The following is a 14,853-nucleotide window of genomic DNA, read 5'->3' on the forward strand; positions in this document are numbered from 1 at the left end:
AAGTATTGGAATGATAAAAATCTATATAATTGAATATTATTTAGCCATTAAACAATAATGTTTGAATTCTATAGAAACATAGGAAAGTATGTATAATGTGATTTAGTATAGTAAATAAAATGACTATAGCTATTTTAAAATATGTAGGCATATTTTTGGAAAAAGTTACCCTGGAGTAATGGAATTATGGGTGCTTTATTAACATTTTCCTTTTAGGGATTTTTTCTAAATTTCTTACTCATATCCTTTTTAAATCAGTATGAGAAATGTTTATTTCTTCTATGAGCCTATAACTGAAGATACTATTAATTATTGCTTATTCTATGCCTTATATAGAGGATCCATATAATAAATTCCTCATTTATTTTAGATTCAGTTAGAAGGACTGGTTTTGTCAAAGAAAACTCCATACTTTTATTAAGAAACAAACCAAAAAACAGACAAAAAGCCATAAAATCACACTACCCAGTATGCTTCCCTTAGATGCAGGAAATGGATAGCTGCCTTTCTGTGCAATAAAAAACAACATGTTCAAAATCTATTATGTAAGAAACCTTTTTTCTATCTTGTAGTAGTTCCATTCTGTGTTTAAAATCTGTTGTCCAATTCAATATTTTATTTCTTAAACTGCCTCCAATCATTTAAAAAAAAGTTATAGAGAACAAGGACTACAAATAAAACACGCATTCCTGATTAAGGATGTTTTATGTTATTTCTCTCATTTTGCACCAGTACTTGTGTAATCAGAATTCGGTTTACAAAATTTGGAAGCCATCTGCTTTGAAGATTAACTGTGAAATAAGTAAAGGTTACTATTAGAAGTAAATTTCTGAGTCATTTGGCCTAGATGTATCAAGTTATAAATTAAAGATATTCTAAGATAAAAGTTAAAAGAAACGAGTTTTCTATATTTATTACATATATGGTATCTTTCCTGTAAGATGGGAAATGATTAAAGTTAGGAACTAAGATTTTATAATATGAAAAGTTGAGTCAAATTAAGTTAAATTGTGTTTTCATGTACAAAAGTTTGGAAATTTTAAAGTTAACTCTTTTGACCAAATATTTTGAGTCAAACAGAAGCAGTAAAGAAAACTGCACCAGCTAGGAAGATGTGATAGACACAAAGGCTTTATAAATGTGTGACATCCAGAAAGGCTAAAGGGAAATTGGGAATAGCTAAAGGAAACCAAAAAGATATCGGTAATACAAATAATAGGATATATATGAGGTGAGGCATATTTTTAAAATAAATATTCTCTATATAAAACAAAGCATGCTTCCAACAAATACAAAATGTATTTATTACACAAAAATGTAACAACTGACAAACTACCAATTTGTTAAACTTAGAAAAGTACTAACTTACTTCCCCCAAAAAAGGAAAACCTTTACATTTTTGTTACTTGAGCTAATTCACCTCCAAGTTATAAATGTTAAAAAATTTTTGTTTAAAAAAAAAGTTAGTCTATGATTGTCCCAATTTATTTTGCTATGCCATGACAAAAACAAAATATCTTTGAAATGTTCTGAGTATTTAAATGAAATCATGTTTGTAACATACACTTATTCAAAAAACATTTACATCAATAATAGGCCGACATACACATTAAATACCCTCTGAGTATAAACACGAGCTACAACAATGCCGCATGAAACTCAGTACCTGTCGATTCACATATAACACAGTTCTCAATCTGACTGGGGCTAGTACTATTTAAAGAACATAGTTATTGACTCTCTCCTGGTATGAAAATGCTGACATTCTCATCAACTGAATACCAACTTCATTATCTCATATTCTTTTGTCAAGTCCTTGTCTCCAGGTTGGAATAGCCCTAGGGAGAAGAAGAAGGGCAATTATAAATACAAAGGGAATTAAAAAAAAATCCTAATTAAATTCTATGGTGGACTCACTGAGAGATAATATGCCTCCTATATAAGTAAAAGGCTTTTCATGGGTGACTTTGACCATGCAAGATTGTTGACATATGCATGTCAGAATCTAACCACCATGTAAAATGCCACTCTATGTCATTAGGTACGAAGTGTAAATAGCTCAAGTTTTCAATGTATAGGAATGATAGAACATCTATATAATTGAACACTATTTAGCAACTTTTACCAGCTTTTTACTGTAAAATCTAGCATGCATATAGAAATTGTATAAAATATAAATATGTAGTTATTAAGTTGTTATAAAGTGGACACCCACTCTAACTCCTTTTTACCTGTGTGGGATACGCAGAAGTGGCCCAGAGCCTGTGGGTCCCGTCTTCTTGGTCCGTTCCTCCCAACCTTTGGTAGGTCTGTAAAGCCTAGAGGGATCTCTACTAACATTGTTTTCAACCTGTAATCAGAATGAAAATGAGTGCCAGTTACTTTATATGAACTATTAAGTTTGGACTAGTGAGTGAGATCTTTAGTAACAACAGCAAGCAGTTATAAGAAACATCCTTGACATTCACTAAACAGAAAAAAAACTGTTAACCTTTTCAGCAAACTTCTGGTTGTGCTCTGAGAGCTAACCTAAAATCTGGACTCCATCAATCTATTAATAAACTGTTAATTTAGCTTCTTTTTTCTAGTTCAATTACTTTATTCTGCTTCCACTGTTTTTCTATTTTGTTTCTGTTCTGAGGGAAATGTAATGCCACCAAGTGTGATAGTGGGATAGCCAGACAATAAATTTAGGATAAATAACCACCAGAAGTCCTTCGTTCCTTCCGTTCCCATGAGAGTCACCAACATCTGTAGTCCGTGTACTCCCAGGGAGATTAAGCAATGCTCCTAGCTGCCATAGGTCTAAAACAGAGGCATATACAGAAAAAAAATGAAAAACAGAATGAAGAGTAGGAAGAGAAAATTAATTCAGGGTAAAAGAAAATAAGGTGCTTAGAATGTGAAATGGCAGAATTCCAACAACAGTTGCTTAAGTTGTACTAAACTGTGCTTTGTAATATGTAAATCCGTTAAGTATGAAATCTAGAGGAAGTGATACAGAAATAGAGCTCTGGATATAAAGAAAATGGATTTTATGCTTGTCTCCTTACAAATCAAGGAGTTAGGATAGTAACAATAAAAATAAATCTTAGCACACAGCACCTTTTGTTTTAATTTTGCCAGTTTCCTTTGTTTTTCTGCCTTTTCATCTTCCTTTAACTGTCGATCTAGAATTTTCAATTCAAGTTTATGTAAATCCTAAAAAAATACATCAACAAAAGAAGAGCAACATTAAGAAAATAAAATTCAGTGGAATTTGTTTCAAAGGTCGGTTGCTTGCAAGTAAAATGAACTTACCTACTATCAAGACTTCAATATTAACCTTTTCCAACAAAGGCTAAGAGCTGTATTTATCCTGAATATAAATGTAACACATGCACATCCTTTCTGAATCACTTTCTTTAGCTATCTCTTGTTTTATTTTATAGTTCAATCTAAAACTCCTTTTCTTTTATTAGTTGAGCTAAGCCTATTTTCACTTATTGATACAGGTATGTCTGGTTTTAGATCTCTCACATATTTTTTGTTTTACGTGATTTTTTTTTTCTAGGTCTTTTATAGTGCGGCCTGCTTGCCTTTTTTGGTGGGCGGTGGGAAGAATGCATGGGATCTTTTGTTATTTAGGAAGATTTTTACATATGGGCTAAGGGAAGTTCCATTAATGTGCTTTTGTCTATTATTTTTCTTTGCATTTCCCTTATTTTTTGCTTTATGACAATTGCTTATATGTCTTTTGATGCATATAACAATTCATAAGAATTATTTCATAACAGGTATATCTCATTTTTTAAAAAGATTTTATTTATGTATTTGACAGAGAGAGAGAGTGCACAAGAGGTGGAGTGGCAGGCAGAGGGAGAAGCAGGCTCCCTGCTGAGCAGAGAGCCTGCCTGGAGGCTTGATCCCAGGACCCTAGGATCATTACCTGAGTCAAAGGCAGACACTTAACTGACTGAGCCACCCAGCCGCCCCTAGTTCTATCTCATTTGAACCCTTTTTCATTTTAAAGTATCCTTCCTGGGGTGCCTGGGTGGTAGAGCTGGTTAAGTGCCCGACTCCTGGTTTCAGGTCATGATCTCAGGGCCGTGAGACTGAGCCCTGCACTGGGCTCCACGCTCAGCACGGAGTCTGCTGGAAATTCTCTCTCTCTGCCTGCCCCCCCCCCCCCATGCGCACATGCACACGCCCTCAACCCTCTCTCTCTAATAAATAAATCTTGAAAAAACAGTCTTCCTCACTGTGAATTGTGCAAGACTGTTGAATCTCAGATCTCTACCTCTGAAACAAATAATGCAATATATGTTAAGAAAAAAAAAGAAGAAGAAGAAGGTAGCAGGAGGGGAAGAATGAAGCAGGGGAAATCGGAGGGTAGACAAACCATGAGAGACGATGGACTCTGAAAAACAAACTGAGGGTTCTAGAGGGGAGGGGGGTGGGAGGATGGGTTAGCCTGGTAATGGGTATTGAGGAGGGCACATTCTGCATGGAGCACTGGGTGTTATGCACAAACAATGAATCATGGAACACTTCATCTAAAACTAATGATGTAATGTATGGGTATTAACATAAGAATAAAAAAAAAAGAAAAAACAGTCTTATCTTTTTAAATACTTTTTGGACTGAATTCCACTTTAATAGTAAAACTGTAAACTCTTTCTTCTATTAGCATTTTTCTTGTATGTTTTTTTAAAATCCCCTATTATCCCCTACCTCTCTGCAGTAACCTTGATTCCCTTAAGTCCATACTGAGTTTCTATACTGTACCAGACCCTAGGGTACAAGGATGAACAAAAAGGACAAACCCTCTGCTCTCATGGAGCTTTCACGATGGTGGGGAGATGGACAGTGAACAAGTAAGCAAATCACCTGTGGGGTAGAGACCGGCGGTCTGGCAGAGAAGACAGGACATGCGTGGCCCAGCCCATGGCCACCTTTCCGGCCTCGTCCCCTGCTGCTTCCCAGCTCCTGGGTGGTGCCCTAACATTCCTGCAGTTCTTACAGGTTTCCCCCCAAACCACACCGTCACCCTCCTGCGAGCTGCCCTTCATGCTGTTCCCTCTGCCAGGAAGGATCCACCCCCCCCACCCCTCTTCTTCAAGCCTCCACCCCAGCATCCCCTTCGGTCTGCCACCCGCAGCTCTGGAAGGCTTCCCTCACTGCCTGCCCGCCTCCTGAAGACCCCAGCCCACCACCTTCATCACCCCACTTCTGCGCGGTCTCCCGTTTTCGCTGACCTCAGTCTGGAGGCAACACCCCTACGGGGGGCCCTGAAGGCTACCCAGGAACTGTTATTGACTCACTCGTTCCTGAAACCTGGAGATCTCCTCGGCAGTGGTTTTCCTCTTTTCGGCCTTTTCCGCCTTTTCCCTCATCTCCTTTTCATGCCTCAGAAATGCTTCCTGCTCTTTCTTCTGCTGGGCATAACTCTCCAGGAGCACTTTTAGTTTAAACTGGCGACGGCGCTCTTTCTGCTGATGCTTCTCTTTCTCTGCTTCTTCTTTCACCTGGGAGGCATGCCTCATTGACCTTTCGAGACTCTTCTGCTTCTTCCACGCTTCCACGGCCAGTTTCTGCTTCTTTCTTTGCTCCTCTTCTCGCTTCTGGTTATCTTCTTTTTTATTGTGCAGGAGCAGAGAGATGTTCTCTGCCTTTTCCTTCAACTTGACAATTTCCTCCTTCTTTTGCAGCTTTTTGGTTTTCCAGTTCTGAATAGACTGATTAAAAAAAAAAAAAAGGACAGCAAGAGAAAAACATTTTTAATAACCAAGAGCGCTCGAAAAGGCAACCTCAAATCCATCTTTCTAGAAAGAATATTGTTTGCAGGATGCTGGTTGCTTAGGTTTTAAAGCATTTTTTTTTCCTAAACCAATGCAATTTTTTTCCTACTTCATTTTTTTTTTAAATAATGGACCTTTTATTTTTTTAAAGATTTTATTTATTTATTTGACAGAGACACAGCGAGAGAGGGAACACAAGCAGGGGGAGTGGGAGAGGGAGAAGCAGGCTTCCCGCTGAGCAGGGAGCCCGATGTGGGGCTTGATCCCAGGACCCTGGGATCATGACCTGAGCTGAAGGCAGACACTTAACGACTGAGTCACCCAGGCGCCCCAATAATGTACCTTTTAAACACTGAGTATTGGTTTATCCTTTTGGCCTTCTTTCTCTCTTAATCCCCAGGTTCACAAAGACTGCACCTCATCAAGTGGCCTCCTCTCCTTTACCCGCTTCGTTTGCGTTCATAGGGAACATCTCTTTCTTCTGATCAACTCACTCTGCTTCCAAACCCTCTGTCTAGGCTTAGAATACTTTGAGTGACTTTTTCTCTGTCAAATATCAGAAGAGGAATTACAAGTGGGCTGCTTGAGAGCATGGGTCTGAAGCCAGCCGTCTGGGACCAAATCCTGGCTCTGTCATTTAGTAGGTGTGCTCTTGGATGAGTCACGAAGCTTCTCTGACCTCATTTTGCTCATCTGTAAAGGCAGTGGGTAGTACCTCTCAAACAGGGTTGTTGTGAAGATGCAGTGAGTCAGTGCCTGGCACATACTGATTCACAAGTGTGAAAAAAAAAGTAAAATTGCTATATTGCATTTACGGGTATATAAATATTATTTAAAATTCTAGCAGCCTGCTAGCAGCCATAAAGGATACATCTATTGAATGACTTTCCCCTCCAGTCAGGACACTGTTTCTTCATCTTTTCTCATGGTGTATCATACATTCATGAGACAAATTCCTGTGGTATGTGTACTATATGCAAGGTGGTGTGATAGGAGCCACAGATAATTAAAACAGTACCAAGTGCCATCTAGAACAGAGTCTCTCAAAGTGCAGGTCCACAAAAATATCAGCAATTTACGCCAGAATGTAAATCAGTGTACTGCTTCCTTCAATGAGAAAGTTTTCTACAGAAAAAAAAAAAAAAGTGAACTTAACTAAACAGTGTGCTTATTGAGTAGCTGATTCTGGTGCAGTCGATTTATCCTACTGGAAACCAGCAACAGCTTACAAACTAACATCTAGTCCATGGACCAAGTTTGAGTAGCACAGCTCCAGGTGAGATAAGATACATAAACACTAGCACATATATGTGCCCCAGCATGTCAAAGAAGACATATAAACAAGGGGCACTTGGGTGGCTCAGTTGCTTAAGTGTCCAATTCTTGATTTTGGCTCCGGTCATGATCTCCGGGTAGTGGGATTGAGCCTGGGGCGGGCTCAGCGCTGGGTATGGAGACTGCTTGAGATTCTCTCTCTCCCTCTCCCTCTGCCCTCCCTCCGCCCCCTGCTCACACTCTATCACACACACACACACACACACAAAAGAGGTATACACGAGGTGTCTGTGAATTCTGAGGGGACTTCCTGTGTCTCAGTGGGCAAGCAGGAAGTAGCATCTGATCTGGGCAGATTTTGATGGGCTGGCACTGAAGGCGGGGAAGAAAGAATGGAGGCTCCAGAAAGACGGAACAAGACAAGCAAGGGTGCTCGGGCCAGAAAGTTCAGAGCACGTCTGAACATCATTATCTTCGGTTGGGCAAAACACAGGACATGTTAAGGGGAGTGGGAGATAAAACTGGAAAATCACCTACTCATCATCTTTTTTTTTTTAAAGATTTTATTTTTAAGTAATCTCTAGACCCAACGTGAGGTTCAAACTCCCAACCCTGAGATGAGGAGTCGCACATTCCACTCACTAGCCAGCCAGGCACCTTCCTACTCATCATCTTAAACTCAGTAGAGTTAAAACTACGTTCCTGAGGCTCTCCCCCCAAATTCCCTCTTCTCCAACATGTCCTACTTCAGTGAACAGCCCCACAACCTGACACCCCACCTACCTCACTCCTACATTCAATCAGGTGTCAAACGACCGGAAACAGACTGAGAAGAAGAGTGAGCTAGAATCCAGGTGGTTCGCCTTTATTACGAGAAGCACCGTGCCTGCTCCTTTTCCCTAGAGCAGTGGCTCTCAAACTTGAGCTCGTAACGGAACCGCCCAGTGGCCTCGTGAAAACATAGATTGCTCCCCACACCCAGAGTTCAGATCAGGTCTGGGGTTAGGGCCCAGACAGTTCTAACAAGTCCTAGGTGATGCTGACTTTGCTGGTCCAGGGACCCCATGTTTTCAGTATCCTGGGAAAAAAAGCCCAAATAATTCTTAACAGCTCATTATCTTGAATTTTTAAAAATGACTTGTTTCGAGGTGCTTGGGTGGCTCAGTCGGTTAAGCATCTGATTCTTGATCTTGGCTCAGGTCACGGTCTCAGGGTCATGAGATTGAGCCCCGTGATGGGCTTCGTGCTGGATGTGGAGCCTGCTTAAGATCCTCCCTTTCCCTCTGCTCCTCCTGCCCTCCCCACCCCCTCCATGAGTGCACATTTGCACACTCTCTCTCTCTAAAAAACAACAAAAAAAGACTTATTTAAAAAAATTTTCTTGAAGTCCCAAATGTCAATTTTCCTACATTCAACTTATTTTGAAGGGAAGAAAAAACAACAAATGAACCCTATTTTCTCTAAAATTTTAAATTAAATGTGGAATCGACATTTCTTTAATGCTCCTTAGGTACGTCATCTGTTGAACAATCATACTTCTGCTGTCAAACCAAGTTAGCTGATGTTTATTATAGTGAAAGTCTACAAAAAAGGGATTCAGCCCCACATCGGGCTCCCTGCTCGGCGGAAAGCCTGCTTCTCCCTCTCCCACTCCCCCTGCTTGTGTTCCCTCTCTAGCTGTCTCTCTCTCTCTCTCTGTCAAGTAAATAAAATCTTAAAAAAAAAAAGGGACTCAGACTCAGACTATCTAAACCCATGGTACTCAATCAGGGGCAATTCTTGCCATCCAGGGGGCACTGGGTAATGCATGGAGACATCGCTGATGATCACAACTAAGGGGGTGTTACTGGCATTTAGAGGGTTGAGGTTAGGGATGCTGCTAACCATCTACAGTGCACAGGACAGCAAAGAAGTCTCCAGCCCAAACAGTTCACGGTGCCAAGGTTGAGAAGTCCTGATTTAAACCAAAGCCAGAGTAATATTATTGTGAAAATGGAACCTGTTAGGTATTTGCTACCAGTAAGAGTTAGTCTTTCCTCTGGGGTAGCCAACACCTTGAGTCTTTTAAAATAAACAATGAGGCTTAAGCTCCAAAACTCCAAGAAACATTTAAGAATCAAAGAGTCTTTCCCTACCGCCTTTTTATCTTCTCTTGAAAACAATCAGGCCTTGGTGGTAAGATGACTTTTACCAAAAGCCTAAGTAGCTCTGGATTTCCCACACTTCAGGCGGACACAGGGGGGTTTTGCCCACCATCAGAAGTTTTCTGGCCCGTTGCATTTCTTAGGGTAGAAATGTTTGGCCTTGAGGAAGTTCAACTGGCGCTCCCTTAGTTGGGTAAGATTACTTAACTTCTCACTGCTTCAGTTTCTCTTTTATAGGACAGTGGGGTGGGGGACTATAAACACACTTCACGAGTGGTTGTAAAGTTAATGATCCATGTTAAAGAGTCTAGCACTGTGCCTGGAAGACAGAAACATACAACAAGTAATAGCTATTGTTGTGATTATTACCTCTTTTTTTCTTTCTTCCAGGGCCAGAAATTTTTGATACCATTTCTCGTGCTGCTGAACTTCCTCCTGTGTTCTTCCAGGAAGGTTTTCTAGAACTTCTCCCATGAACGTTGGCTTCCCTTTATGTTTGTTTCTCACCTTCACAAAGTTCTGGTGGTCATAGTCATCCCAGCCCCCTTGTCGCCCTCCTGTTTGCTGAAGGAATTTTTCGAAATCTACCACTTCTTCTGGAAGAGTGCTCAGCATTTCTTTGTCTACAGGAAGCTTGCCTGACACGGCTCTGAAAGCCGCCTCTGCTCCTGAGTTACCCAAAGCCCACGTGTCGATTTTTCTTGATATGGCACTCAACTCATTACTGGTGGTTTTCTCTTCTTTAAGAAGCTCTTCATAACTGAAATTTTAAAGGTAAACTTTGAATAATAAGATACAAACAAATCCATATCGACCTTGCCTTTTTTCCCCTCAAATTTCATTATTCCTGACTCTTTACATGTCATCTTCTCGACTTACAATTATTAACATTATAAAGAGGGGAAAAAAAACATCTTTCAAATTCTTATTTAGGTTTTCTATCTTGTCCAAATATAAGTGAAAATTCACTTGAAACGTGAAAAGCAATCTGAAACCTAAAATAAAAGAGAGGTGCTATATTGCTCTTGTGTAAGACTAATATTAAATACAGAACAATAAAATAGCTTGTGTACAACAACCTAGTGGAGAGGTAATGAAAAATAAAGGTCAATAATTTTATATCAAAATGAACTTAAAACATACATCAACCTCTGCTCTTCCTTAAAAGTGTTAATCGCATTTTCAATTTCTTCCATCATTTCTCTGAGCTTTTCAACAACTGTAAAAAAAAATAACATGGAAAGACGGTTATGTCGTATTTTAGTAGGACCAAGAATAAAATGTTAGGAGAAAACGGAATGTTGCCTTAATTTATCAACATTTCTTAACCTAAAGGATAAGACAGTTGTGCTTTTATAAAGCTCATGTTTATGACTGCTGTTTTTTTCTGATTATAGATTTATTCCTGTGCACACGTATTATTAAACCATACTAGCGTTATTTTTCCCACAGAAATGTTTTATACTATACATACTGCCTTGTGAGAAGCAGTTTTCATTTAACAAAATGTGGTTAAATACATGTGGTTAAGTTTCCATGTCAATATACGTATGTCCCCCCTCATTTTTTTCATGGCTTCATGGTATTTCTTTTTTTTTTTTTTTTTAAAGATTTTGTTTATTTATTTGACAGAGAGAGACAGCGAGAGAGGGAACACAAGCAGGGGGAGTGGGAGAGGGAGAAGCAGACTCCCCGCTGAGCAGGGAGCCCGATGCGGGACTCGATCCCAGGACCCTGGGACCATGACCTGAGCCGAAGGCAGGCGCTTAACGACTGAGCCACCCAGGTGCCCCAAAGCAAATGATTTTTTTTTTTAATTTATTTATTTGAGACAGAGAGAGAGCACAAGCAGGGGAACGGGCAGAGGGAGAAGCAGGCTCCCCGCTGAGCAGGGAGCCCGACGCGGGACTCGATCCCGGGACTCCAGGATCATGACCCGAGCCGAAGGCAGGCGCTTAACGACTGAGCCACCCAGGTGCCCCAAAGCAAATGATTTTTTTTTTTAATTTATTTATTTGAGACAGAGAGAGAGCACAAGCAGGGGAACGGGCAGAGGGAGAAGCAGGCTCCCCGCTGAGCAGGGAGCCCGATGCGGGACTCGATCCCGGGACTCCAGGATCATGACCCGAGCCGAAGGCAGGCGCTTAACGACTGAGCCACCCAGGTGCCCCAAAGCAAATGATTTTTTTTTTTAATTTATTTATTTGAGACAGAGAGAGAGCACAAGCAGGGGAACGGGCAGAGGGAGAAGCAGGCTCCCCGCTGAGCAGGGAGCCCGATGCGGGACTCGATCCAGGGACTCCAGGATCATGACCCGAGCCGAAGGCAGGCGCTTAACGACTGAGCCACCCAGGCGCCCCATGGCTTCATGATATTTCATTGTCTACATTTACCCTAAGTCATTTCATTAATTCTCCACGTGATGAACCTTTCAGTAGATACAATGCTGTGGTAAATACTTCTGTGTAGTGATCTGGCATGCTCGAGTGTTTTCAGACAATAACTGAAAAATTTGAATGCCAAATCAAAAAGTGTATGTGCTTTACAGTATGGTCAACAACGGTGCACTGTCCTGCTGGTGCTTGGAGGCTCTACTCACTTACGGTGCCTGAGCGTCCCCTTCCTGTGCACCTTGAACCATTTCCAAAATGAGAGGCGAAATGGATCATGACTGATTTCACTGACATTTTTGTGATCATTAATGAGCCTGAGCATTTTTTCATATGTGTTTTGTATTTCTTTTGCTATCAACGAGCCCCTGATAATCTTTACCCATCTTTCCATTAGCTTACTTACCTTTGTTGCTCCAATTTGTCGGTACTCTTCATATGTTATGGTCATTAGTTTTTTAAGTTACATATGTATTGCTGATATTTTCCTAATTTGTTTGTCAACTTTATGTTTTTGGGTTTGTGTGTGTGTGTGTGAAGTAGTCAATTATGTCTATTTTTGGCTTTATGGCTTCTTTTTTTTTTTTTTTAAGATTTTATTTATTTGCGAGAGAGAGAATGAGAGACAGAGAGCATGAGAGGGAGGAGGGTCAGAGGGAGAAGCAGACTCCCTGCCGAGCAGGGAGCCCGATGCGGGACTCGATCCAGGGACTCCAGGATCATGACCTGAGCCGAAGGCAGACGCTTAACGACTGAGCCACCCAGGTGCCCCCATTTTGCTATTTTCTTTTTTTTTTTAAAGATTTTATTTATTTGCGAGAGAGAGAATGAGAGACAGAGAGCATGAGAGGGAGGAGGGTCAGAGGGAGAAGCAGACTCCCCGCCGAGCAGGGAGCCCGATGCGGGACTCGATCCTGGGACTCGATCCCGGGACTCCAGGATCATGACCTGAGCCCAAGGCAGTCGCTTAACCAACTGAGCCACCCAGGCGCCCTTGGGTTTATGGCTTCTGATTGTCATTCTTGTAAACTAGAAGACAATTATAAAAATATGAACTCATGTTCTTTTCTAGGATTTTTATGAATTCATGTATTAATTTAATAAATAATAATTAGGATAGTCATAGTTACCATTTTTTAGTGCTTCCTAAGTTATAAACATTAGACAGGTGCTTTATATGCATTGTCTCACTTCATCTCCCCAAGAATCCTGAGGGAGGTCCTACGATTATCTCCATTTTACAGTCAAGGAAATAAAAGCTCAGAGAGACCAAGTAATTTGCCTAAAATCACATAACTAATAAGTGATTTGATCCTTCAGGAATGAATGTTGGTGTGCGCAGGGAGGTAAGGACGCCATTTCCTTTTTTTCCAAATGGCTAGCATTTGTCCCAATACTATTAACCTTTTCCTTATGTATTCGAAATGCAATTATTTGAAAGGCAATTATTTCAAAAAGCAAATGGTGGGAAAAGCACAAGGCTGGGAATCAGGAAATTCCCTCTTTTCTTCTTCGTTAGCTGAATCTGAACTCCTCCATACCTGAGGTTCCATCCTGTACATGACACTATTTTCTGTTCAATCAACTTCATAATTTGTGAGGATATGATAACATTTTAAAGGTAAAGCAACTACATAAATTCCACATGTCACAGTTAATTATTAATGTATCTTTCCTGATCCCTAACCAATACATTATGGCCTGGCTCCATTAAGGCCAAAGGAAAAAAAAGCACTTATTAGGAGAGTATATAAATATTTCTAATGAGCAATAGCAAATACTAATACATAAGACAGAACAGAAATCTAAATTCACTCACAATCAGGTGTAGGCTTCACATCTTTTAACTGGTGCTGAAGTTTCTTTACATTGTTATGTATTTTGGCCAATTGTTGCTGGATTTTTGCTCCTACAAGGAAGAAGTATGTACTTTTAAATAACTATCACAAAGGTGGTTACAGCTCAGGGTTCTACACGTAAGACTGATCACTATCACTTAGTAAAAGATAGCCAAGAGCAATTAAATAAAGGACAAAAGATGGTCAAAAAAATATCACAAAAGATATTTGTGTCAAAACAGCCTGAACATTTTAAGTAACCTTGCTTAACTAAAGCATCTCCCAGTTTCCTCCAATATTTAAAAGCACAATGGGTTAAGTCTTACTATAAAAGGAAATGTTCATTCTTTCTCTCTCTCTCTCCGTTTTTTAACTCTTTGGAGTTTGAATGATTGGACAATGTTCTAAATACATGGAACAGGAGCTCAGATGTAGTCATGTTTTCTTCTTCTTCTTTTTTTTTTTAAAGATTTTATTTATTTATTTGACAGAGAAAGACACAGCGAGAGAGGGAACACAAGCAGTGGGAGTGGGAGAGGGAGAAGCAGGCCTCCCGCCGAGCAGGGAGCCTGATGTGGGGCTCGATCCCAGGACCTGGAATCATGACCTGAGCCGAAGGCAGACGCTTAATGACTGAGCCACCCAGGCGCCCCAGTCATGTTTTATTCTTAAAAAGTTTTTTTTTTTTCCGGGCGCCTGGGTGGTTCAGTTGGTTAAGCGACTGCCTTCGGCTCAGGTCATGATCCTGGAGTCCCGGGATCGAGTCCCGCATCGGGCTCCCTGCTCAGCAGGGAGTCTGCTTCTCCCTCTGACCCTCCTCCCTCTCATGCTCTCTGTCTCTCATTCTCTCTCTCGCAAATAAATAAAATCTTAAAAAAAAAAAAAAAGTTTTTTTTTCTTTTTGTTATAATTTATGGAAACAGAATTTGATCTCTACCATCGGAATACTAAAACTGTCTACCCAATATTAATTCTATGCATACTGACAAACTTCCTGATGAGAATTAATGTCATCTAAACACATCCTCCATGACAGGGGTCGGTGAGACCCACTGGTGTCACGGTCATGGCCTTGTGGAGGTGCCCAGCTGCCATGTAGTGGTACCTATATGCTACAGGTTGCCAAGCTCAACCAATGGGCTAGTCTGAAGTAACACGCTAGGCCCACAGTAAAAGCCAGATGAAGGTCTCAAAGACATTTTCAGATGTTCTGTATCAGCAGCAGAAAGTCTGGATTCTTCTCTTGTATTTTCTTTCTGAAGTAATAACCTTACTTTAATGTTTATTTAAATTATTAAGCCAGTATCATATATTCATATATATATTCATATGATAATATTATTTTATCATTGTTGGGTACTTTATGTGCCCCCTCTTCCTTTATTGCAAGTTTTCCACAAATAAGCATGAAGTACCAAACAGCTGT

At 40.4% G+C, this 14,853-nt stretch overlaps 1 protein-coding gene across 2 annotated transcripts in view; it reads right to left on the bottom strand.

Moving 5' to 3' along the window:
- Positions 1 to 369: 369 nt before the first annotated feature.
- The window catches only part of CCDC112 (coiled-coil domain containing 112), a 31,329-nt gene continuing 16,845 nt past the window's right edge, over positions 370 to 14,853 (bottom strand). The window contains exons 4-10 of one of the 2 annotated variants that reach the window (XM_064595795.1): positions 13,409 to 13,498; positions 10,343 to 10,418; positions 9,569 to 9,959; positions 5,304 to 5,717; positions 3,106 to 3,201; positions 2,232 to 2,350; positions 371 to 1,838 (exon numbers count right to left, since the gene is read on the bottom strand). In XM_064595795.1, the coding sequence (XP_064451865.1) occupies positions 1,796 to 1,838; positions 2,232 to 2,350; positions 3,106 to 3,201; positions 5,304 to 5,717; positions 9,569 to 9,959; positions 10,343 to 10,418; positions 13,409 to 13,498 (1,229 nt within the window). In that variant the 3' untranslated portion in view covers positions 371 to 1,795. Of the gene's footprint in view, positions 1,839 to 2,231; positions 2,351 to 3,105; positions 3,202 to 5,303; positions 5,718 to 9,568; positions 9,960 to 10,342; positions 10,419 to 13,408; positions 13,499 to 14,853 lie in introns of both variants that reach the window. The other variant, XM_064595796.1, reaches the window with a different exon arrangement.

Source organism: Mirounga angustirostris, unplaced genomic scaffold (genome assembly GCF_029215605.1).
Source record: "Mirounga angustirostris isolate CCGP_5_RB_7025 unplaced genomic scaffold, mMirAng1.0.hap1 SCAF_7, whole genome shotgun sequence".
NCBI classification, from domain to species: Eukaryota; Metazoa; Chordata; class Mammalia; order Carnivora; family Phocidae; genus Mirounga; species Mirounga angustirostris.